The sequence below is a fragment of the Odocoileus virginianus genome, chromosome 11, assembly GCF_023699985.2.
Source record: "Odocoileus virginianus isolate 20LAN1187 ecotype Illinois chromosome 11, Ovbor_1.2, whole genome shotgun sequence".
In the NCBI taxonomy this organism is placed as follows: Eukaryota; Metazoa; Chordata; class Mammalia; order Artiodactyla; family Cervidae; genus Odocoileus; species Odocoileus virginianus.
Genome location: NC_069684.1, coordinates 19,498,264 through 19,524,009, shown reverse-complemented (window position 1 = coordinate 19,524,009; position 25,746 = coordinate 19,498,264). Strand labels below are relative to the sequence as shown.

The window sequence follows — 25,746 nt, the reverse complement described above, 5'->3', positions numbered from 1 at the left end:
CTAGAGTAGGATTGAGTTTGCTTGGTAAGGAAACACAGCTGCCTGTAGTTTTCACCAGAGCCACTAGAGGTCTCCATCATCCATGAGATGTTGCTCCTAGCTTTACAACCAGGGGTCTCCAAGCCCTGAGAATGAAATAGCAAATTTACTGAAAATAGAGGCTTATCTGCGAACTGGTGTTCGGAGTCATTGTTTCTACCTGAGACTGACTTTGGTTGAAAAAAAAAGTTGAGTCTTTTAGGGAAAAGATGTCTTGAAATCAAATTATCCAAGAACTTTCAAGCGACCTGCTTTATTTATACTGTGAAATGTAAAATCAAAATCCAATCTCAAATATTATCAGTTAACCCTCCATGAAAGTTACCAGTAGAGAATTATTTCCACAGTCTTAAAACTTGAATTTTTTTTTAAGAAACCAGGGTAAATACTAGTCATTTTATCAGCATGAATTCACCAATTTCTTCCTAGGACAAGATGGCTCTTAGGTCAGTGGCTTCAATAACTCAGGTGATCTTTGAAAAAAAATGCAGTAAGTACTTGGGAAATCTAGCAAGCTTATTACATGCTCATGTTATGGAGAAAAGAGGCCCAGAGGTTTTCTGCCAGCGGTGTCTTGAGAAGCTGTTCAGTCACAAGCATTTCAAAGTTGCAAATTTAAGCCCAGAAAGTGCATCCAATACTCAGCCTAGCTTGTTTTCAACAGGCTGTGATTACATTGACGTGAGACCTCGTGATTTCTCCATAATTCTCGGGGAGTTTCCAAAATCGAAATATCTCCAGTCCGAGCCCATTAGCTTCCCCAGCTGTGGAAACCTGCTGATGGCTTGCTGCTGTTTCATTTCCCTCAGTAGCGAAGCCAGGCCCAAGGCTGACTTCCCCTGGCTAAATCAAGCTCCCGGTGAGATGGTTGCCCGGTTTCATCTAACAGGTTGGTAGGAAGTTGATCTGCAGACACCCGACAGGGCACTAGTGGGTACCCGTATTTCGTAGCCCTCAGGTGGGCCACCGGAGCCGAACGAAAGTAACTGGGTGATTGACAGTGGCCATTTCTAGGCCTGACTTCAACTTTGCAACCACGATCACCCAGAATAGACTGCTGCCGGGCAGCGAGGCCCCAGTCGGCTGGGCGGCGCCTGCAAGTGGCCTCGGGTTGCAGTCTCAAGAACCATTCGGTTTCGGTTCCGGCGGGAACCGGGGTCGCCCTGGGTCACCAGGGAAACGAGCTCGGCCCGCCTGCGGTTCCCATAGCAACGCCAATCCCTGGCCAATCCGGGCCTCGGAAGTGCCGGCGCCCGCCCTCAGGCCCGGACCCTGAAAGGGCCGGGAAGGCCCAGCGGCGGAGGGACCTGCTGCCGGCCTGGCCATGCTTGGGGGCACAGAGCGTCTGCTCTGGCTCCTGCTTCTGTTGCTGCTGCCGCCCCCGAGTGCGTGGGGATACGGCGACCAGGCGAGGCCGAGGAAGGGGACCGAGGAGGCAGGCTCGGCCAGGGCTTGGCTGGCCTTTCAGGGCCTGCGGGAGCGACTGAGGGCGGCCGGCGCGCTTTCCAGACACTACTGGACTCGCTTCAGCTGCCGCGTTTGGCCTCAGGACTGTGGGGAGGATGAGGGGCCGTCGGCGCGGTCTCCGGGTAAGACCGTGGGGCTCAGAAGGGCGGGAGCGGGCAGGCGGGATGCGCGAGGCCCGCTGGGATCCAGACGCGGCGTTCAGAGCCTCGTGCCCGTCTTGAGCCGTCGCGATCGGGGTCACCAGACAAGCGCCTTAGCCGCCGGCTCTGCTGTTCCGCCCAGCCTTTTGGCCGAGCTAAAAGCAGGGCAGCCTCTGCGGAACCGGGAACCCTCATCACTGCTGCCGCCGCCGCCGCCGCCCCCAGCGCTGGCTCACTGCGTCCTTCTGCAGACGAGCGGTCCTGGCTCCTCCAGACACGGCTTACACTTCCCTGCTGTCTCCGAACTTGCCCTGTCATTATTCCAAGGAGCTGCTCTTGCTCACATTCTTGATGACTTTAAGGAAAACCCCCAGTTGGGCACTCCCCTCAAGTACCTTGTCCTCCTCCTCTGCTGCTTACAGAAGCCGAAGCTGGGCTACGAGTCCCCCAAACCTGACTTCTGATTTATTCTCTGTCACTGATAAATTTTGAGGCAGGGTTGTCACATAAAGGTCCTGGCCCTGGTGGTCTCTGAGGCTCCTTGCAGTGGATGTCCTTAACTCTAGGCTCTGTGGTGGTAATCCTACAGTGGTGCTAGAAACATCTTTCATGTAAATTAAAAGTTCTTTTTTGGCGGGGAGGGGAGCAGGGCCTCCAGACATGAGGGATCTTAGTTCCCCAACCAGGGATCCATCCTATGCTCCCTGCATTGGAAATACAGAGTCTTAACCACTGGACCACCAAGGGAAGTCCCTAAATCAAAAGTTCTAAATTCCAGTGAATGGTTTTTTTTTCGTTTTTGCTAATGCTCAGTATATTCAAATTGACATCTGATAGAAGAATGGAGCCTGGCTGGCTACTGTCCATGGGGTCAGTAGCGACTGAACAACAGCAGCAAAAGAACTGAGACACTTGGGGTTGGCTGTGATCAAATGATTCTGCAATCCAGAGCAAGTAGGAAGCATGGCAATCACCAGTTACTGTTTGTCTCCCTCGGAGACCACAAATTCCTTGCAGGCAGGGCCTGGGTAACTTACACTTTGGCACAAAATAAGATTTATTGTTGAGTAAATTGAGCTTTTGCTGCAACAAGAGATGCATCTATAGCAAGGCCATCAACTTCCTCATACTGGAGATTCCCACCTGAGTCTATTCCCAGGTGCCATGAGTGGAAGGCCCGGGGCAGAGCGGTGGGGAGTGGTTCCGGAGAGAGGACGGAAGAACTGCTCTGGTGGTTTGAAGGGAGGCAGTGTTCAGCCCGCCCTGGGCCCGGCTCCATTCCTGTCTCACAGCTCCTCCTTTTCCAGGCTGGAGCCTTGCCCTGCTGGGCCAGCAGTGCCTGGATATCTTGAGCACGTGGTCCTGCAGCTTGTGGGACTGCTGCGACAGAGGGGACTGCAGGATCATCAACAACTTCACAGGTTAGACCTCACATGGCCCTCAGGGCCAGGAATCTGTGGGGGGAGGAGGGGCGGGCGGGGAGGCAATTCAGAACGCCAGGGTGTAGGGACCCAACCTCAGCCTGCCCATAGCTATCATCATGGTAGAGACCCTCCCTGTCTCCACCATGGCTCCCATACTCTGCACCCTCATGGCTGAAAGGAAGGAAGGCCCTGGCAGAGGGCTTTGCCCTTGCAAAGCTTCAGTAGATGTTGGCTGAATTGAATTGAAATGAATAAAATAAGGGGGACTCCATAAAATATTTAGGGGGTCCTGAAACTTCCAGGCAGGAGCAACTTCATGGTAATGAGGGGCTGGTTTCCTCCTCCAGAGAGGACTCTGCCAACCCTGGTAGGGGAGTGTCTTCAGAACCTTCAGAAAGGGTGAAATCAATGTGGATTTCTCAAACTCTTCAGAAAGTAGCACCAAATCTCTTCTGCTGCAAGGTCTGCCCAGTGGCTTCTTGTCATGAGGACTCCAGACAGGATGGCTCCCACCTCAGAGGTGCTCAGCGGTGTTCGGTCTCTTGGCCATCACCAAGCCTGGGGGGATGCACCTGTGTGCCCTCCTCAGCGTGGCCTCTTCCCCATCCCTAGGCCTCGAGGCGGACCTGCGCGTGCGCCTGCACGGCCAGCACCTGGCCCGGGATCTGGTCCTGACAGCGGTGAGGGGCTACTTAGAGATGCCCCGGCCAGACAAGGCCCTGGCTCTGTCGTTCCACGGCTGGTCTGGCACAGGCAAGAACTTCGTGGCACGGATGCTGGCGGAAAACCTGTACCAGGACGGGCTGAGGAGCAACTGTGTCAAGATGTTCATCTCCACGTTGCACTTCCCTCACCTCAAGAATGTGGACCTATACGAGGTGAGGCCGGCCGTGCTGAGGAGCTAGGGTGAGGGCTTGGGCCCGGTGGAGGCTGGGCAGCCGAGACACAGGCCTGTGTGCTGGGAGGGAGGCTGAAGCCAGCCCTTGGTATGGGGGTTGGAGGACAGCGGAGTGGAGGGGACGATGCAGTGAAACCTGTTACCCACAGAGACAGCTACTCAACAGGTGAGGCCCAAGAGGGCACTTAGCTTAATCAGAGAATCCATGTGTTTAATTTGTCAACAGAAGTAGTGGAAGTGCCTCAGGAAGTGTGAAACGGAGCAAGCAGAAGCTTTATCGTAATCTCCCCACACGGACACAGCCAGTTAGCATTTTGGTGTACTTCCTTCAAGCTGTTCCCCTGCGCTCTTTAATGTCTTTATAATTATATTGGACAGAAAGTTGCATGTTCCACAATTTTTTTTAAAGAGGCTTCTCATATGTGATTTTTCCATGGCTTCCCAAAAGTACTCACTTCATGCCAACAGGTGGACTCATCACATACAAAAAGTTTCCACTGCTCTGCTATTTTGGGTTTCATTCATTCAGACATGTTAGCCATGCAATGACCAAAGCCCTCTGCAGCCTGACAGAGGGGACTGTGTCTATCTTTGGCTTTTAGTTTCAATATTTGGAGTGTGTTAACCTGGGAAGATTATGTAAGCCTTTGAGGGCAGATTGCCCGTCACCCGACAGTTTCAGTGTGGCCTGGCAGGGCAGGCTGCTGGTCAGGCCTCCCGAGAAAGAGCTAGCTGGCTTTGCAGGAAAATACCTGCGACTCTCAGCTTCCCCACTGTGGAAATCGACACGTACACACTCTCACACCCACACACTGGGGAGATGGGGCTGAAGTCAAAAACCAGGAAGGCTAGAGGTAGATGGAGATTGTGGGCTCTGCTCAAACACCTCTCCCTCGGGGAGGGAGGTGGGAGGGAATTTCAAGTGGGAGGGGACGTGGGTAAACCTATGGCTAATTCATGTTTGGTAGAAACTAACACAATACTGTAAATCAATTATCCTACAGTTAAAAATTGACTAATTAAAAAAAAACAAAGCACCTCTCCCCGGGGCAGGACATGGCCGTGTTTTCCCGGGGAACCCTGCAGAGCAGCATCTTTTCAGTCCAGGGCTTACTGTCCTTCCTGGGGTGGTGAATCCCAGTTTTGAGTTGGGTCCCTCGGGCACCAGGCTGGACTGAGATCCCAGGGAAGAAGCTGGTGGGCTCTCTGCTCCTGGGAGTCCAAGACAGGGCTGCCTCTGGGCACCTGAGCCTGCCTCTACTGCGACTCTGCAGTCGTCCCTGTGTGACAGCCTGACTTCTACCCCTGGGGAGGGTGAGTTAGCAGTTACTTCTGGGATGGAACCTCATCCGGGAGGGGAGGAAGAGGGCTGGGGCCATTTCCCAGGGCCGTTTCCCCAGGCTGGCTCCACTAGTTGGCTTTTAAATCTCAGGGTGCAGGAGAATCACCGGGAGGCTTGTTAAAGGAGGATGCCCTAGCTCCATCCCCACAGGTTTAGATTGGTGGTTCTGTGGTGGAAACCAGGTCCAGGTGATCCATTGTAGACACCCTGGGGAAACCAGCGCCTGACTAGGGCCCTCGGGGCCAGGAGGTGCCTTCCACTGCTCGCCAGCAGCTCCCCGTATTCTGCGCAGGAGAAGCTGACGGACCAGATCAGGAGGATGCAGGAGCACTGTCGCCAGACCCTGTTCATTTTAGACGAGGCTGAGAAGCTGCACCCAGGACTGCTGGAGGCCCTCAGGCCACACCTGGAACGCCAGGCCCCCAGCAACCACAGAGCCGCGTCCAAGAGAACCATCTTTCTTTTTCTCAGGTGAGGCCTGAGAAACAAAAGTCAGAAGGACTGGGTGAGGGGAGAAAGAACCCTGTCTGGGCAGTGTGTGTGCCAGGCCTGGGAGCTGAGGGGGGTGGGGGGCAGGGGTTTCCATGCTCTCCTAGGCTGCCTCCCCTTTACCGCAAGGGAAACCAACACCAACTCCAGGAGAGGAAACAAGCCCAGCCGCTCGGGTGGCGGCGAGGGTGGGGAGCTTTAGGTCTCCTGCCTTGGTTCTGCCAAACACTTCTGAAGGAGTCTGACCCCACGCCCACCGCCAGCACAGGCCAGCTAACTGCCGGGACCAGCCTGCGGAAGACCCAGCCGTCCTTATCTGGCCTCCTCCCTGGTTCTCAGGATGGGGAGGCTCCCTCAGACTCCCCAGGTAGTACGCGCTCTCCTGAGGGAGGGACTCTGGGAGTCCCCTCTTAGACAGACATTAAGTGGTTTTTTAAAAAATTGAGGTAATACTGACATATTAGTTTCAGGTGTATAATGTGATCTGCTGTTTGTTTATATTGTGAGCTGATCACAATAAGTTTAGTTAACATTTGTCACCATGCATAGTTACAAAACCTTTTTATTCTTGTGATGAGAACTTTTAAGGTATACTCTTCTCAGCAACTTCTAAATATGCAATGCAGTATTATTTACTAAAGCCACCATGCTGTATGTTATATCCCCATGACTTACTACTTGAAATTTGTGCAGTATTCATCTTATTTTTTTCTCTTTCTGACCTTTTTCACTCAGCATAATACCTTCAGGGTCCACCCATGTTGTTGCAAATAGCAAGATTTCCTTCTTTTTAATGGTTGAATAATATTCCACTATATATGCATTTTTTTCCTTATCCATTCATCTGTTGATGGACACACATCATTTCTTACCTTGGCCATTGTAAATAAATGCTACAGTGAACATGGGGGTGCAGATATCTCCTTGAGTATTTTCATTCTTTTCCTATAAATATCTGGAAGTATAATTGCTGGATCATGTGGTAGTCCTATTTTTAATTTCTTAAGGAACCTCCATACTGTTTTTCATAGTGGCTGCACCAGTTTACATTCCCACCAGTGATGCACAGAGGTTCCCTTTTCTCCACAGCCTTACCAACATTGGTTATTTCTGATCTCTTTGATGATAGGCATTCTAACAGGTATGAGGTGGTATCTCATTGTAGTTTTTTATTTGCATTTCCCTCATGATTCCTGATGTTGAGTACGTTTTCATGTCTTTGTTGACCACTTGTATGTCTTCTTTGGGAAGCTGTCTGTTCAGAGCTTTGTTCATTTTTCCATTGGATTAGTTTTTGCTATTGAGTTGTATGAGGTCTTTATAGATTTTGAATACTAACCCCTTATCAGGTATATAGTTTGCAAAGATTTTCTCCCATTTGGTAGATTTCCTTTTTGTTTTGTTGATGGTTTCCTTTGCTATGCAGAAGCTTTTGGTTTGATATAGTCCACTTGTTTATTTTTGCTTTTGTTGCCTTTGCGTTTAGTGTGAAATCCAAAAAATAATTGCCAAGACCACTGTCAAGGAAATTACCACTTATGCTTTCTTCTAGGAGTTTTATGGTTTCAGGTCTTAAGTTCAAGTCTTTAATCCACTTTTTTTCTTCATTTTATATTGGAGTATAATTGAAAACAACATTGTGTTAGTTTCAGGTGTTCAGCAAAGTAATTCAGTTATACATGTATCCTTTTTCAAATTCTTTTCCTATTTAGGTTATTACAGAGTATTGAGCATAGTACCCTGTGTTATACAATAAGTCCTTGTTGATTATCTATTTTAAATATAGTAGTGTGTGCATGTAAATCTCAAACTTCTAATTTATTCTGCCCCTCCCCCACCTTTCCCCTTCAGTAACCTTAAGTTTGTTTTCTAAGTCTGTGAGTCTGTTTCTGTTTTGTAATAAATTCATTTGTATCATTTTTTAATTCCACATATAAGCAATATCATATGATATTTGTCTTCATCTGACTAATATCCAGATCCATCCAAGTTGCTGCAAATGGCATTATTTCATTATGGAATGGATGAGTAATATTCCGTGGTATATATGTATCAGTCTTCTTTATCCATTCTTCTGTCAATGGACATTTAGGTGCATGGATTTATTTCTGGGGTTTCTATCCTCTTTCACTGATCTATATTTCTGTTTTTGTGCCAGTACCATACTGTCTTGATTACTGTAGCTTTGTAGTATAGTCTGAAGGCAGAGAGCCTAATTCCTCCAGCTGTTTTTCTTTTTCAAAATTGTTTTGGATATCCGGAGTCTTTTGTTGTGTCTCCATACAAATTTTTTAAATTTTAATTCTATTTCTGTGAAAAATATCATTGGTAATTGGATATGGATTGCATTGAATCTGTAGCTTGCCTTGAGTAGTACAGTTATTTTGACAGTATTTATTCTTCCAATGTAAAAACATGATATATCTTCCATCTGTGTCATCTTTACTTTCTTTCATCAGTGTCTTATAATTTTTGGAGTACAGGTCTTTTGCCTCCTTAGATAGGTTTATTCCTATTTTATTCTTTCTGATATAATGGTAAATGGTGTTGTTTAATTTCCCTTTCTGATCTTTCTTTGTTAGTATATAGAAATGCAACAGATTTCTGTGTATTTATTTTGTATCCTGCTACTTTACTGAATTCATTAATGAACTCTAGTAGTTTTCTGGTAGGATCTTTAGGGTTTTCAGTGTATAGTATGTCATCTGCAAAGAGTGACAGTTTTACTTCCTTTCCAATTTTAATTCCATTTATTTCTTTTTATATCTTTTTCTTCTCTGATTACCGTGGGTAGGACTTCCAAAATTATGTTGATTAAAAGTGGCAAGAGAGGACATCCTTGTCTTGCTCCTCATCTCAGAGGAAACACTTTCAGCTTTTCATCATTGAGTATGTTACCTATAGCTTTGTCATATATGGCCTTATTATTATGTTGAGGTATGTTCCCTCTTTGCCCACTTTCTGGAGAGTTTTTATCATAAATGAGTGTTGAATTTTGTCAGAAACATTTTCTGCAACTATTAAGATGATCATATGGTTTTTATGCTTCAATTTGTTCATGTGGTATATCACACTGATGTGCAGATATTAAAAAGTCCTTGCATCCCTGGGATAAATACCCCTTGATCATTTTAATGTACTGTTAGGCTTGATTTGCTGGTGTTTTGTTGAGGATTTTTGTGACTGTGTTCATCAGTGATATTGGCCTGTAATTCCTTTTTTGTGGTATCTTTGGTTTTGCTATCAGGTGATGCAGCCTCATAATGAGTTTGTGAGTGTTCTTTTCTCTGTGATTTTTTTTTGGAATAGTTTCAGAAACTATTCTCTAAATGTTTGATAGAATTTGCCTGTGCACCATCTGATCCTGGACTTTGGTTTCTTGGGAGTTTCAATCTCAGTACTTGTGACTGGTTCAAATTTTCTGTTTCTTCCTGAGTCAGTCTTGGGAGATTGTCCCTTTCTAAGATTTTCTCTATTTCTTCTAGGTTGTCCATTTTATTAGCATATAGTTATTTGTAGTAATCTCTTATTTTCATTTATCTCTGCTCTGATCTTTATGATTTATTTCCTTCTACTAACTTTGGATTTTGTTCTCTAGCTTTAGGTGTGAGGTTAGGTTGTTTGTGGTTTTTCTTATTTCCTGAGGTAAGATTGTATTGCTATAAACTTTTTTTTTTTTTTTTTTTTGCTCCTTTGCTACATCCTCTAGGTTTTGGATTATAGTGCTTTCATTTTCATTTTTCTCTAAGTATTTTTTCATTTCCTCTTTGATTTCTTCAGTGATTCATTGGTTGTTTAGTAGCATATATTGTTTAGCCTCCATGTGTTTGTGGGTTTTTTTTTTTAACAGTTTTTTTTCTTGTAGTTGATTTCTAATTTCATAGCATTGTTTAGAAAAGAGGTTTCACATGGTTTCAGTTTTCTTAAATTTACTGGGGGTCACTTTGTAGCCCAGCATGTGATCAGCCCTAGAGAATGTTCCATGTGCACTTGAGAAAAATGCTGCTTTTATATGGAATGCTCGATGAATATCAATTAAATCCAACTGGTCCAATGTATCATTTAAAGCCTATATTTCCTTATTGATTTTCTGTCTGGATGATATGTCCATTGAAAGTGGGGCTTTAAAGTCCCCCACTATTATTGTGTTATTGTCAGTTTCTCTTTTTATGGCTGTTAGTATTTTCCTTATATAGTGAAGTATTTGCCTTATATTTTGAAGCCTCTATGTTGGGTGTGTCAGTTCAGTCGCTTGGTCATGTCCAACTCTTTGCAACACCATGTACTGCAGCACGCCACACTTCCCTGTCCATCATCAAGTCCCTGAGTTTACTCAAACTCATGTCCATCAAGTCAGTGATTCCATCCAGCCATCTCATCCTCTGTCATCCCCTTCTCCTCCCACGTTCAGTCTTTCCCAGCATCAGAGTCTTTTCAGATGAGTCGGTTTTTCACATCAGGTGGCCAAAGTATTGAAGTTTCAGCTTCAGCATCAGTCCTTTCAATGAGTATTCAGGATTTATTTCCTTCAGGATGGACTGATTGGACCTCCTTGCAGTCCAAGGGACTCTCAAGAGTCTTTTCCAACAACACAGTTCAAAAGCATCAATTCTTTGGCACTCAGCTTTCTTTATACTTCAACTCTCACATCCATACATGACTACTGGAAAAAACCATAGCTTTGACTAGACAGACCTTTGTTGGCAAAGTAATGTCTCTGCTTTTTAATATGCTGTCTAGGTTGGTCATAACTTTTCTTCCAAGGAGCAAGTGTCTTTTAATTTCATGTCTGCAGTCACCATATGCAGTGATTTTAGAGCCCAAGAAAATAAAATCAGCCACTGTTTCCATTGTTTCCCTATCTGTTTGCCATGAAGTGATGGGACCAGATGCCATGATCTTAGTTTCCTGAATGTTGAGTTTTTAAGCCAACGTTTTCACTCTCCTCTTTCACTTTTGTTAAGAGGCTCTTTAGTTCTTCGCTGCTCTCTGCTATAAGGGTGGTATCATCTGCGTATCTGAGGTTATTGATATTTCTCCCAGCAATCTTGATTTCAGCTTGTGCTTCATCCAGTCCAGTATTTGACATGACGTACTCTGCATATAAGTTAAATAAGCAGGGTGACAATATACAGCCTGGACATACTCCTTTCCTGATTTGGAACCAGTCTGTTGTTCCATGTCCAGTTCTAACTGTTGCTTCTTGACCAGCATACAGATTTCTCAGGAGCCGGGTCAGGTGGTCTGGTATTCCCATCTCTTGAAGAATTTTTCCACGGTTTATTGTGATCCACACAGTCAAAGGCTTTGGCATAGTCAATAAAGCAGAAGTAGGTTTTTCTGGAACTCTCTCGCTTTTTCAATGATCCAACAGATGTTGGCAATTTGATCTCTGGTTCCTCTGCCTTTTCTAAATCCAGTTTGAACATCTGGAAGTTTACAATTCATAAACTGTTGAAGCCTGGCTTAGAGAATTTTGAGCATTACTTTGTTAGCATGTGAGATGAGTGTAATTGTGGGGTAGTCTGAGCATTCTTTGGCATTGCCTTTCTTTGGGATTGGAATAAAAACTGACCTTTTCCAGTCTTGTGGCCACTGCTGAGTTTTCCGAATTTGCTGGCATATTGAATGCAGCACATTCACAACATCATCTTTTAGGATTCAAAATAGCTCAGCTGGAATTCCATCACCTCCACTAGCTTTGTTGTAGTGATGCTTCCTAAGGCCCACCTGACTTCTCACTCCAGGATGTCTGGCTGTAGGTGAGTGATGACACCATCGTGGTTATCTGCATCATGAAGATCTTTTTTGTATAGTTCTTTTGTGTATTCTTGCCACTTCTTAATATCTTCTGCTTCTGTTAGGTCCATACGACTTCTGTCCTTTATTGTGCCCATCTTAGAATGAAATATTCCCTTGGTATCTCTAATTTTCTTGAAGAGCTCGATAATCTTTCCCATTCAATTGTTTTCCTCTATTTCTTTGCACTGATCAGTGAGGAAGGCTTTCTTATCTCTCCTTGCTGTTCTTTGGAACTCTGCATTCAAATGGGTATATCTTTCCTTTTCTCCTTTGTCTTTTGCTTCTCTTCTTTTCACAGCTATTTGTAAGGCCTCCTCAGGCAACCATTTTGCCTTTTTGCATTTCTTTTTCTTGGGGATGGTCTTGTTCCCTGCCTCTTGTACAATGTCATGAACCTCTGTCCATAGTTCTTCAGGCACTCTATCTATCAGATCTAATCCCTTCAATCTATGTGTCACTTCCACTGTATAATCGTAAGGGATTTGATTTAGGTCATACCTGAATGGTCTAGTGGTTTTCCCTACTTTCTTCAATTTAAGTCTGAATTTGGCAATAAGGAGTTCATGATCTGAGCCACAGTCAGCTCCTGGTCTTGTTTTTGCTGACTGTATAGAGCTTCTCCATCTTTGGTTGCAAAGAATATAATCAGTCTGATTTTGATATTGACCATCTGGTGATGTCCATGTGTAGAGTCTTCTCTTGTGTTGTTGGAAGAATGTGTTTGCTATGACCAGTGCATTCTCTTGCAAAACTCTATTAGCCTTTGCCCTGCTTCATTCTGTACTCCAAGGCCAAATTTGCCTGTTACTCCAGGTGTTTCTTGACTTCCTACTTTTGCATTCCAGTCCCCTATAATGAAAAGGACATCTTTTTAGGGTGTTAGTTCTACAAGGTCTTGTAGGTCTTCATAGAACCATTTTAGGAATGTTGGATGCATATATGTTTACAATTGTGATATGATCTTCATAGATCTATCATTCATCTTTATGTAGTGTCTTTCTTTGCTCTTGTAACAGTCTTTATTTTAAAGTCTATTTTGTCTGATATGAGTATTACTACTCCAGCTTTCTTTTGATTTACATTTGCATGGTATACCTTTTTCTATACCCTCATTTTTAGTCTGTATGTTTCCCCAGATCTGAAATGGGTCTCTTGTAGACAGCATGTGTATGAGTCTTGTTTTGTATTCATTCAGTCTCTTGGTTGAAGCATTTAATCCATTCATGTTTAATTTGGTTATTGATGTATATGTTCTTATATTTGTTAATTGTTTTGGATTTGTTTTGTAGGTCTTTTTTTCTTCCTTTCCTCTTTTGTTCTCTTGTGATTTGGTGACTAACTTTAGTGTTGTGCTTGGATTTCTTTTTCCTTCCCTGCGTATCTATTGTAGATTTTCAGTTTGTGGTTACTATGAGGTTTTGGTATATTTACAAACAAGAGTGTTTTAAGTGTTCCTGGTCTTTTAGCTTTTATATGCATTTCCAATATCCTGCATTTGTACTCACCTCTTCCCATGATTGATAGTTTTGGTATCATATATTTGTGTGTGAGTGATTTCCTACCTTTATTGTATGTTTGCCTTTACCAATGAATTTTTTCCATTTGTAATTTTCTTGTTTCTAGTGTCACCTTTTCTTTTCTGTTAGAGAAGTTCCTTTAGTATTAGTTACAAAGCTAGTCTGGTGGACTGAATTCTCTTAGGTTTTGCTTGTCTGTAAAGCTTTTGATTTCTCCATTGAATTTGAATGAGCTGCTTGTTGGGTAGAGTATTCTCGGTTGTAGGTTCTTCCCTTTGGTACTTTAAATACATTGTTTCACTCCCTTCTGGCCTGCAGAATTTTTGCTGAGAAATCAGCTGATAACCTTTTGGGAATTCCCTTGTATGTAATTTGTTACTTTTCTCTTCTTGGTTTTAATATTTTTCATTGTCTTTAATTTTTGTTTGATTACTGTGTTTCTCAGCATGTTCCTCCTTGGGTTTATCCTGCCTGGGGCTCTCTGCACTTCCTGGAATTGGGTGACTATTTCCTTTCCTCTCTTAGAGAAGCTTTCAGCTATTAATATTATCTCTTCAAATATCTTCTCAGGTCCCTTCTCTCCCTCTTATCCTTCTGGGGCCCCTATAATGCAAATGTTGCTGCATTTAATGTTGTCCCAGAGGTCTCTTAGACTGTCCTCTTTTCATTCTTTTTTCTTTATTCTGTTCCATGGCAGTGATTTCCACCATCCCGTCTTACAGCTCATTTATCTGTTCTTCTGCCTCAGTTATTCTATTGATTTCTTCTAGTGTATTTTTATTTCAGTAATTGTATTGTTCATTAGTTTATCATTTTTTAAATTTTATTCATTTATTTTAAGCTGCACTAGGTCTTTGTTGCTGTGCACAGGCTTTCTTTAGTTGCAGTGAGCAGGGGCTACTCTTCATTGCAGTGCACAGGCTCCTCATTGCAGTGGCTTCTCGTTGCATAGCAAGGGCTCTAGATGCGGGGGCTTCAGTAGCTGGGGCATGTGGGACCTTCCTGGACCAGGGATCAAACCTATGTTCCCTACATTGGCAGGTGGATTCCCAACCACTGGACCACTGGGGAAGTGCTGTTTATTCTTTAATTCTCCTAGGTCTTTGCTAAACATTTCCTGTATCTTCTAGATCTGTGACTCCATTCTCTTTCTAATGATTCTTTTTCTTGGATCATCTTTACTATCATTCCTCTGAATTCTTTTTCAGATAGGTTGCCTCTCTTCACATGACTTAGTTGTTGTTCTGGGGTTTTATCATGTTCCGTCATCTGGGACACATTCCTCTGTCATCTCATCTTGTCTAACTTTCTGGAATTGCAGTTTCTATCCACAGACTGCAGGGCTGTAGTTCTTGCTTCTGTTGTCTGGCCCCTGGTGGCCGAGGCTAATAGGCTTGTGTAGGTTTGAAGCTTGTGCCCTACTCTTGGAGGTCACGCACAAGGTTTCATGTGCACCAGGATCCAAGGAAAAAAGCAGGGACCTCATAAAAGCCTGGGCAAGACCTCTTAGCTGATATTGGAGGGCCTCCTGCAGAGGCAGAAGGTGGCTGTGGCTCACTACAGGGACAAAGACCATTACAGTGGTAGTTCTGGGGAGTGTTCATTGGTGTGAGCCCTGCTGGAGGCTGCCATTTTCTCACCAAGACCTGACTCCACCCAACCGGATGTAGGCTCTAATGCTGGGACACCTCAGGCTGATAGGGTGGGAACACAGCCCCACCCGTCAGCAGACAGACTGCTTAAAGTCTTCCTGAGCATAGAGCTACCTGCTAAACACCTTGACACTTTGACATGGCCCTGCCCACCAGAGGGATAAGACCCAGTTTCTCTTTCCCTCAGTCCTATGAAATTCTTGTGCCCAAATGCCACCGGCTTCCAAAGACAGATTATCTGGTGTCTCCTTGTCCCCAGGCAAGGGAGCCTGACCTGAGGCTCAGAACTTTCCTGTGGGAGAACTTCAGTGATATAATTATTTTCCAGTTTATGGGTCACCCATTCAGCCAGTATGAGGTTTGATTTTATCACAGTTTTGCTCCTCCTACCATCTCATTGTGCCTTCATCTCTGGATGTAGGATACCTTTTTTGGTAGGTTCCGGCATTTTTCATCAATGGTTGTTCAGCAGTTAGTTGTAATAAGTGAGCTCATGTCCTTCTACTCTACCATCTTATCTCCATCTTTAATCCATTTTGAGTTAATTTTTGTGTATGGTATAAGACAGTGGTCCAGTTCCATTCTTTTACATGTGGTTTCTTAATAAATCTATTGAAGAGACTGTCCTTTCCCCACTGCATATTCTTAGCTCCTCTTTTTAAAATTAATTGACCATATATGCATGGATTTATTTCTAGGCTGTCCACTCTGTTCCATTTATCTGTGTGTCTATTTATATGCCAGTACCATACTGCTTTGATTGCTAAAGCTCTGTAATATAGTTGGAAATGTAATTCACATGCTGGGAGTCCCCTCTTAAAGTGCATTAAGTTTTCAAGTCAGCTTATTAGTTGAAATTTAACTACAAACTACCCTTAAAAATTCCCAAGTTATAACCAGTTGGAGGATAGTTTCCCATGAAGTCCAACATGGCCAATTCTTTCTCCAGCCTTGGAAAGTCTGTTTCTTCACTGAACATGAGAGGAAGTCACTGGCCTGGAAGTCAGGGTATAATGTCAATGAAAAGCTTTCCAGCTCCTGGGTTGAGATTTGCAACCTCACCATGCAGGACTGATCACTTATAAACACTGCACTCCATTTCCTGTTTTGCTCTACTGTATGCCACAGGTTCTGGAAATGGCTTTGCAGAAAGTGAATTTTGAAATCAAGTGTCCAACTGTATCTTTTAATGGCAGCTTCAACAGAAAGTCCTGCCCAAGGTCTATTAGCAGTCAAGTTTGGGTCCCTGTTGCCCCAACTTGAATGCATCACAAGCAGCTTCTTTTTTTAAAAATTATTTTTAATTGAAGGATGCTTGCTTTACAGTATTGTGTTGGTTTCTACCAAACATCAACATGAATCAACCATAGGTTTACCCATGTCCCCTTCCACTTGAACATCGCTTACACCTCCCTCCCCATCCCACCCCTCTATGTTGTTACCGAGCCCGGGTTTGAGTTCCCTCAGTCATAGAGCAAATTCCCATTGGTAATCTATTTTACAGATGGCAATGTATGTTTCCATATTACCCTCTTCATACATCCCACCCTCTGCTTCCTCCCCTGCCAGCCGTGTCCAGAAGTCTGTTCTCTATGTCTGTGTCTCCATTGCTGCTTTTCAGATAGTTCATTGGCACCATCTTTCTAGATTCCGTATATATGCATTAGTATATGATATTTGTTTTTCTGACTTACTCCACTCTGTATAATAGACTTTATGTTCACCTACCTCATTAGGACTGACTCAAATGTGTTCCTTTTTATGGCTGAGTAATATTCCATTGTATATATGTGCCACATTTCCTTCTCCATTTATCTGTTGATGGACATCTAAGGTGCTTCCATGTCCTAGCTATTGTAAATAGAGCTGCAGGGAACATTGGGGTACATATGTCTTTATCATAAGCAGGTGTTGAATTTTGTCAAAAGTTTTTTCTGCACCTATTGATGTTATCATATGGTTTTTATCTTTCAGTGTTAGTATGGTATATCACACTGATTTGTATATATTGAAGAATCCTTGCATCCCTGGGATACACCTGACTTGATCATGGTTTTGGTCTTTTTAATGTGTTGAATTGTGTTTGCTAGAATTTTGTTGGGGATTTTTGCATGTTATCAGTGATACTGGCCTGTAATTTTCTTTTTTTGTGTTGTCTTTGTCTGGTTTTGGTATCCGGGTGATGGTGGCCCCATAGAATGAGTTTGAAAGTGTTCCTTCCTGTGCAATTTTTTGGAAGAGTTTTAGAAGGATAGGCATTAGCCCTTGTCTAAATGTTTGCTCGAATTCACCTGTGAGGCCATCTGGCCCTGGGCTTTTGTTTTGGGGGAAATTTTTGATCACAGTTTCGATTTCAGTGCCACAAGCAGCATCTTGCCTTCAGTGGAAGCCAAACCCATCCTCCCTGCCATCACCCTCCCCCTCAACCCTCGCCGTAGGCCCATATATGCTCACTTAGGGATTTTCCCCAGTTTTAGGGTACCTGACTGGTGACTCAGCTGGTAAAGAATCCACCTGCAATGCAGGAGACCTGGGTTTGATCCCTGGGTTGGGAAGATCCCCTGGAGAAGGGACCAGCTACCCCCTCCAGTATTCTGGCCTGGAGTACCCCATGGATATAGTCCATGGGGTCACAAAGAGTCAGACACAACTGAGCGACTTTCACTGTGAAGAGAATTAGGGGGTCTGGTTTTCCCTCGAGGCTTGGCAAGTGTGAAGGCATGAGCTGGCATTTTGGTCTGTAGTAAGGCTGACAGGACACTGCAGTGCATTGTGAAGGAGGGTGGAGGAGCCTCCAAGGTTATTTTAAGAGGAAAGCAGGGAAAGATTTTCTGCTGTGATTTGAGTGGTTCAGAATTGGGAGGCAAGGACAGTAAATTCTTTGAATTAGCTCTCCTCCTCAGCTGTGTATTACTCATCCCCTTTTGAGGCACCCTGGAAGTATGGATCTTTTCCTGTTGTGGTGAATTAGGTGGGGGCTCCAAAATGCAGGGACAATAAGGAGTCATCTTGGTTCCCCAAGGCTTCTACCCCCAAGCCCTGACAGGGATGGGGACCCGGAACCAGTGTTGAAGGAAGTCCTTCCTTCAGCATGGAAGGGAGCCTGGAGCCCGGCCACCTCGGGTGCCCTTTCCTAGTGCAGGGATCCCTGGCCTTTGTGCATGGCTTCTTCCCTCTCCACTGCCTGGTTCCTGCCTCCTCCTCGGCCAAGCCCAGTCCTGCCTCCTGGCAATGGCCATGGCCAACCTTTCCCCAACTTGGCCCGACGTGCCCAGGGGCTGACTTTCCCACCAGTTCTCGGCATAGAAAACCTCACCCTCACTGGTGGCAGGATTTCCTAATGTGACCCAGGTGACCCTGCTATCTCTAGGCAGATGTATTTTAGTCACAGACCCGCCAGCACTCTCTTGTCTAACCCACTGCCTGCCCTTCCTCCGTTAGCCTGGCCTCTGTTCCCTGAGGCCAGAGGGTCCCAATGAGCAGAGTGTGGGCAGGGTCTGGGGAGAAGCTGCCCCTCTGGGCCTACTCTGGCAGGGAATGCAGAGACCCTGCTGGCCCTGGAGGAGCCTCTGAGCCCCGTGGGGAGGAGGACGCACACTGGTGACTGGAGGCGAGGACATGGCCTCCAGTTCCATTGACTCCGATGTGGGCCCAGCCTGTGAGAGCCACTGGCGCCCAACAGGCCTGGGTGGACTTCTGGAGCCCGAGGGCCAGCCAGACTGACCCTGTGGCGCAGCACCGCCAGACCCCATCAGGTGTTCCGGTGATGTCTCTGGACTTGATTTCTCCAGTGACCTTGCCTATGTGGTGAGGACTCTTACATGTGAAAGGAAAGCACTGATGGTACAAACAAATCGCTAGTTTAAGGTCCGTGGTTCAATCCTGAAACAAATCCTGAACGTGCTATTTGAAGTCAAGTGCTAGTGGCTCTGCTGGCCCCCTGCAACGTGGTGGTGTCTGATCGTAGAAAAGCAGGGAGTGTAGTGGGGAGTCGGGGAGCAGTTAGTCACCCCAACCCTCAGAACCAGTCCTGCCTCTGGGTCTGAGGAAATCAGGGCCCCTGGCTGGGTACCAGAAAACCAACATTGACTACGTTTGCCCATTTCTACCAAGTACAGAAGCTCTGGGAATGGTGTCACAGGGCTGGATGGGCACACGGAACTCTGGAGATCAGAGCCATGGTCCTCCCATTGAAGCTGTAAACTGAAGAGAGAATTAATATACCTGTTCTCTTTGGGCTGTGGTCAGGAGAATGGATAGAAAGGGCTTTAAAAATTAAAAGAACTATACAAGTGTAAGTTGTTCATGCAATCAAAGGCCTTGTACCCCAGCACACAGAAAGTACTCATGGAAATGTCTATTTGTTGACTGACCATCGAACCTAAGGTGACCTAAGGAGGGCTTCTTAAATTGTCTGCTTCAGGTCATTTTACAAATTAGGAAACAAAGGCTTGGGGAGATGACGCTAGAGTCAAGTTTGTGGTTTCTTTAGGGAAGACTTAGCAGTCCAGGCTGGGGTTGGTGAGCACGGTTCTGGAGAGGTTTTTGAGTCCCTGTCCTCTGTGATCCTAGGACTGGTAAGACCACATGCTGTCCCCTCCCAGAGCCTGGGCAGAGGGTGCCTCACTAGGGGGGCCTTCTGTCCCCTGTCCCTTCAGACCTCCCAGTCCGCAGGTGACCTGAGAGGATGTGCAAGGGAACGGGAAGCATCTGCAAGGGCAAGCTCTGTTAAAAGGTAGAATGTTGGGGTTGGGTTGGAATAGAAAAGGGGCCCCAGTTATGTACTGGTGGGTGAGATAAAGCCTGAAACATGGAGGAAGAAGAGACACCTTTGGCTGTGGGACTAGAGGAGAAAAGTCAGAAGGGAGGTGGAGATCTCAGACGTCACGTCAAGTGGCCTTCTGGGTGCAAATGGGGAAGACACTGGAGTCTGTACCCCTGGCGCTGAATGAGTGAATCCTAGTCCTCTCCCCTTAACCCTGGATCCCCTCCCTGCAGCCCGCACATGTGTAGACCTGCCTGAGTTATGCAGGATGGGCAGGTCTTGGCTCAGCTGACGCAGTTGTGGTCTGGCATGTATACAGATGACCCGCCCAGTAGGCCTTCCTACAGGAAGAGAAGGACCGCGGTTTCAGGAAGTAGAAGAGAGTTGACGTAAGCAGCTTTCCCACCTGCAGAGGTCAGAGGAAGTCTGGCTGAGCAGGGGACAAGGGGTGGGGGCTCCCCTCGTCCGTGCCAGGCCCTCCGGCTGGGGGCTCCTGGCCTCAGGAGTGAAATGGAGCTGTGAGGGGCACACTGGCCCCTACAGGAAGGAAGACTATATCCCTTAGCAGGAAAGGATGCCTGCCCCAGGAGGTGTCCTCCTTGTCCATCCGTGGAGGCAGGCAGGCAGAGAACCACCCACCTCCTCCTCTGTGTCCCAAACCCACCCCCAGAACATACTCAACTGCTGAACGAGCAGACAGATGAGCTAATGTACCTGAGTCTCAGTCACTCAGAGCTTGATGAGGACAGACTGGAAATACTGGCTCTCTGCTCCTTCCCTTGCTTCCGTCACTTCATGCTCCCTCACTATACTGGGCTGGAGGAAAAAGCAGGGCAGAGCTCGGTTTGTTTAAGGAGCTAGCAGAAGGCCTGGGAGGGGACGTGAGTACTGTGAGACAGACAGGAGGACGCCAGGAGCGGGGAGCATGACCTGCAGCCCACTCCTGGCTCCACTTCCTCCTTCCCCACTCTAAGATTTCCTCTATCCCGCATCATTCTAACTCAGTCCTCTTTCCTGTGTTTTAGGCCCACAATTCCAGTGAAATTACAACCCCTGGTGAGGTCACAGGCAAGGGCACAACACTCAACCGTGTGTAAATCCAAGCTGGTGTCTCCACCCTTCTCTTAAATCGCACTTCCGCTGAGCGGGCTGCGGGCTGCTCCAGGCAGACACTTGTTTCTCTTTGGTGACCTCCTTTGTCTTCCTTCTCACGTCCATCAGTTACAGGGCCCTCTCAGTAGTGCCTCCTACATATCTTTAAACCCTTCTCCATTGCCTTTATCATCTCTAAACATGGACTATGGCACTAAGCTCCCTGACTAGCTTTCTCATCAATGCAACCACTGTGGCCCAAGAAAATCTTATTAGAAAGATAGCCGATCAGACCACCTTACTACCCTGTACTCCCAAATTCACAACCCTTCAACGTCTCTCTGTGGCCTATAAGCTAAAATCCACGTGAATGGCTGACAAAGGCCTCATGCCAGCCTCAGCCTGCCTTCCATGCCCCTGCTCTGCCAGCCTCTCCAAGCAGCTTGCAGCTCCTGACCCCCACAAGCCCTCTGACCACCCATGCCTGGGTATGTGCCCTTCCTGCCTCATGTCTAATGAGCACTGTGCAGTCTGCATTTGCCCAGAACCCTCCTCTTCCCTCTTAAGTCTTATCCCCAGGCCCCAGCTGCCCTGGAATCATACACATGGGCCTCTCCTTCCATATAGAAGTCAAGGGAAAGACCGAAATCCTACCGTCTTTGTGCACTCTGCATATAGTACAGTGTCAGTGTTGGTCAAAAGACAGCAAGGCAGGGAGAGTGGAGGACAAAGCAGGACAGTGCCTTTTCTGTACAGACCTGTGTTGTGACAAGATTTCCTGGAAGACAGGAGGCCCAGGCCCCTCAACCTCCTTTCTTCCAGTCACCAATGGCTTCAGTGGTCAGACTGTGCATTTAGAAGCCAAATATAAAAATAATGAAATCTAAGACATGAGACCATGAAACTCCTTGAAGAGAACATAGGCAAAACGTTTTCCAACATAAATTGTGGCAATGTTTTCTTGGATCAGTCTCCCAAGGCAAAAGAAGTAGAAGCAAAAATAAACACATGGGACCTAATCAAACTTAAAAGCTTTTGCACAGCAAAGGAACCCATCAACAAAATGAAGAGACAACCTGCTACAGAAAAGAAGAAAATAATTTTTGTAAACAATGTAACAAGGGGTTAATTTCCAAAATATATGAACAGTTCATACAACTCAATAATTCCCCCATCAAAAACTTAAAAATTGGCATGTGTGCATGATCAGTTGTGTCCAACTCTTTGCAACCCCATGGACTATAGCCTGCCAGGCTCCTCTGTCCATGGGATTTCCCAGGCCAGAATACTAGAGTGGGCTGCCAAGTCCTCCTCCAGGGGATCTTCCCGACCCAGGGATCAAATCTGCATCTCCTGCATTCCAGGGGAGTTCTTTGTCACTGAGCCTCCTGGGAAGCCCCCCCAAAACGGGCAGAATACCTAAATTGACCTTTCTCCAAAGACATACAGATGGCCAACAAACACATGAAAAGATGCTCAACATCACTAATTATTAGAAAAATGCAAATCAAAACCACAATGAGATATCACCTCATACTGGTCAGAATGGCTATCATTAAAAAGTCTACAAATAAAAAATGCAGGAGAGGGTATGGAAAGTACGAACCTTCCTACACTGCTGGTAGGAATGTAAATTGGAGCAGTCATTATGGAAAAGTCTGGAGGTTCCTCATAAAACTAAAAATAAATCTACCATCTGATCCAGCAGTCCCACTCCTAGGCACATATCCAGAAATGATGAAAACTGTAATTAAAAAAGACACATGCACACATGCATGTAAAGCAGCAGTCTTTACAAAAGCCAAGATATGGAAACAACCCAAATGCTCATCAACAGAGGATTGTTTTAAGAAGATGTGAGAAACACACACACAATGGAACATTACTCACCCATAATGAAGAAATATTGCCATTTGCTGGATGGACCTAGAGAATATCACACTCAGTCAGAGAAAGACAAATATCATATCACTTACATATGGAATCTAAAAGAATTATTCATATTATTCTATATACAAAACAAACAGATCCATAGATGGAGAAAATAAAGTTGTGGTTACCAAAGGGGAAGTGGGAGGTGGGGAATAAATTAGGAGTATAGGATTTATAGATACACACTTGTATATATAAAATAGTTAAGCAACAAGGCCTCACTGTATAACACAAGAGTCGATATTCAGTGTCTTATAATAACCAAAATGGACAATCTGAACATATATCTATATAACTGAATCACTGTTATTCAAAGTGATTAGTTTGAACCACTTAGTTTCACCTGAAACTAACCCAACATTGTTTATTAACTAACTCCAATTTTTAAAAAACCACCACCAAAGAATCTATTAACAGGATTTGTCTCTTTCAGTAACCTTGGGGGCAATATCATCAATGAGGTGGTCCTGAACCTGCTTAAGGCTGGGCAGTCCCGGGAAGAAATCAGGATGGAACACTTAGAGTCCCGCCTCCAAGCTGAGATTGCGGCATCCACAGGTAAGTGACTCCCAGCCTTGCAGAACATAAGCCTCTGGTGAGAGGGGAGGTAGGGAAAAACGTGTATGTGCTGGAAGTTGTGTTCATGAGATAAGATGGTACTCAGGACCACAGAGGAGATGCCATATAATATTCCTGTTGTTAGTTTGAGGTAGGCATGAGAAAAGTCCTTTTCTGAAAACTATTCCTTAAAAATGGAATAGTTGGCCTTGGCCATACAGACTCTTGAGGAAGAAAGTCTATGTGAATCTGAGTGGCTCAGCCTCCAGTCATAGGTAGGGTCGCTGCACCTCTGCCATCAAATGAAGCCATAACCTGACTGTCTCTCCCTCTCTCACACGTCTTGTTCCTCTCGGCCCCCTCTCCCTAAAGGGAGACACAGTTGCATAGTTCTTAAGACAGCCTTCCCCAAGTTGGCATATGAGATCAAACCTCACCCAGGCCTTAGGGTGGGGGAACACCTCGACTCCGGCTGGGCTCAGCCTCAGGTCAGACCCCATGTAATGCTGCTCTTGATTTCAGACAGTGGCTTTGGGCACAGCCGTCTTGTGAAGGAAAACCTGATTGACCTCTTCATCCCCTTCCTGCCACTGGAGTTCCGTCACGTGAGGCTGTGCGCACGCGATGCTTTCCTGAGCCAGGACCTCCTGTATACGGAAGAGGCCCTCGACGAAATTGCTAGGATGATGGTGTACATCCCCAAGGAGGAACAGCTCTTCTCATCTCAGGGATGCAAATCTATTTCCCAGAGAATTAGCTATGTCCTGCCTGAGGGCTAGATGAAAACTTCCCGAAGCTGCCTTCCTTCCCCCAATGGACCCTGGGCTGTCGTGGCAGCACACTGTCCAGGACATAACGGGTTGGAAGGGCAGGCTGGCAGCCAGCAGTCACGAGCACACGAGCGGTGTGTAGAGGGGAGGCCTTAGATCAGAGACAGAGCCAATGCTTAAAATCACTTGGTGCCTTAAAGAGCCACATTCCGAAATGTGAGCCAGCTGGTTGGGGAAGGTCATGCGGGAGAGACATCCCAAGGACTTATTAGCATCTGCCCACAGATCCCTGGCTTTGGTGTTGGGCCTGAGGCTGCAGTATGCTCGGTTACAGAGAAGGGAAAGACGAACTTCTGCTTACCAGTGGCAGGGGCTGACCTCACATTTGCAGGCTGGGTGGGTGAGCTTTCAAGTTGTTATTCCTAGAGGGAGGCTGAGCAGCTTCTATCTGTGAGCTCAGGCAAGAGCTTCAGGCTAAAGGGCACAGAGGAAGTTTGTTTTTTTTAATCAGTATAGGTGAATTCTTCTGCTCTGCAGATTTTTAAGATTTAAATTAGTGAACATATGTAAAAATTAAAATTTTGTATTTTTTTCTAAAACCCTCGGCTTACTTACCTTCTTACTAAGCCCTAGTAATCATGCTCCCAGAGCAAAATTCCACACACCAGGTGGTATGGGTGGGGACTGGTGGAGATGGGGTGTGTGCTGGCACTGAGCTGACTGGGGGTCACCTGCTCTGCCAATTTACCTCCGTTTGCTTCGGGCCCACATCAACTGAGCCAGGCTATTTCCACCTCTTAGTGAAGAGGCCTCCACAGCATCTTGCCCTTATATATGGAAACAGCACTCCTATGCTCCCAGCTTTAAAGTCATCCTGGAGGACTGAATGGCCACATGCAGATGTGGGCACTGTGCCTCTGGATACACAGGAGGTGCTCGCCGTTTTGCCCCTTCCCTTGGTTCTTCCCTTCTGCCACACTTGTGGAATCACACACGGCTCTGCTTTCGCGTCCTCCCCGCAGGTGGTCCTTTTATTTACAGTCCACCCCGCCCTCTCACCGGCAGTGCTAGTAAAAGGTAGACGCTTCCGCTTCTCTCCCGTTTAACCATTCATTCATTCATTCACTCCACAGCTGCCCGCGCCACATCAGATACCCAGTCAATACGCAAGCGAATGAAAGGAGCTTAGTTTCGCACCACCCATGACGGAAGTAAACTTGGCCCAACTGCAGAATGAAATGGGGGTCAGTCTTAGGTGCCTGTCTCAGTCTAGAGCATCTCGGGAACAGTCTGCAGCCCCCCAGTCCTGTAACATACCTGGATCTAAACTGTAGAGACACACTTTAAAAGGTACGTTGTACAGCTTTAGGTCTCAGAGCCACGGGACAGCTGACTTGCTTACAGCACAGGTCAGCCATATCTGACGTCATAAATTCTGGGTCTGAACCTCATACCTCGAGACCAGAATAAGCAGCAGTAATTGCAGACACTCCTCTGGGGCCAGAAACGGCTCAGCTACTTACCGCCCGCTGGTGAGACCACAGGAAAGCTGCTAACTTCAGTTTAACCTTGGTAATGACTGTGCTTACCTCACAGGGTTGTGAGAATTCAGTGAGTTAGTATTTATCAAGTACTCAGGACACAGAAGGTTGGCACCATACTCAAAGCCTAGGAAGGGCCTTTCCCTCCATTCTCTCAGACCCCTGGTTTGAGGTAACGTAACGTTTGCAAACACGTCATGTGCCACATGTGCTGCCTAACCTCATGTAATTCTTAATGCTGCGGATTAAACTACCTCATGTAATCCTTAACATTATGACTTAGGGGTCAGTGTAATCACCATTCAATGACTGAGAAAA

At 45.9% G+C, this 25,746-nt stretch overlaps 1 protein-coding gene across 1 annotated transcript; it reads left to right on the top strand.

The window, feature by feature from the left end:
- Nucleotides 1-955: 955 nt before the first annotated feature.
- Nucleotides 956-24,486, top strand: TOR3A (torsin family 3 member A). The gene is made up of 6 exons (XM_020868822.2): nucleotides 956-1,628; nucleotides 2,954-3,067; nucleotides 3,683-3,948; nucleotides 5,603-5,781; nucleotides 22,993-23,117; nucleotides 23,640-24,486. The coding sequence occupies exons 1-6, from the start codon at nucleotides 1,364-1,366 to the stop codon at nucleotides 23,894-23,896; spliced, it is 1,206 nt and encodes a 401-aa protein (XP_020724481.2). The 5' UTR covers nucleotides 956-1,363; the 3' UTR covers nucleotides 23,897-24,486.
- The last annotated feature ends 1,260 nt before the right edge of the window (nucleotides 24,487-25,746 follow it).

What these genes read in the sequence shown, in the direction of transcription:
- TOR3A (XM_020868822.2), top strand. Translation starts at nt 1,364, where the DNA reads ATGCTTGGGGGCACAGAGCGTCTGCTCTGGCTCCTGCTTCTGTTGCTG. An exon ending in AGAATGTGGACCTATACGAG is followed by an intron (nt 3,949 to 5,602) that starts GTGAGGCCGGCC and finishes TATTCTGCGCAG; the next exon opens with GAGAAGCTGACGGACCAGAT. An exon ending in TGAGATTGCGGCATCCACAG is followed by an intron (nt 23,118 to 23,639) that starts GTAAGTGACTCC and finishes TCTTGATTTCAG; the next exon opens with ACAGTGGCTTTGGGCACAGC.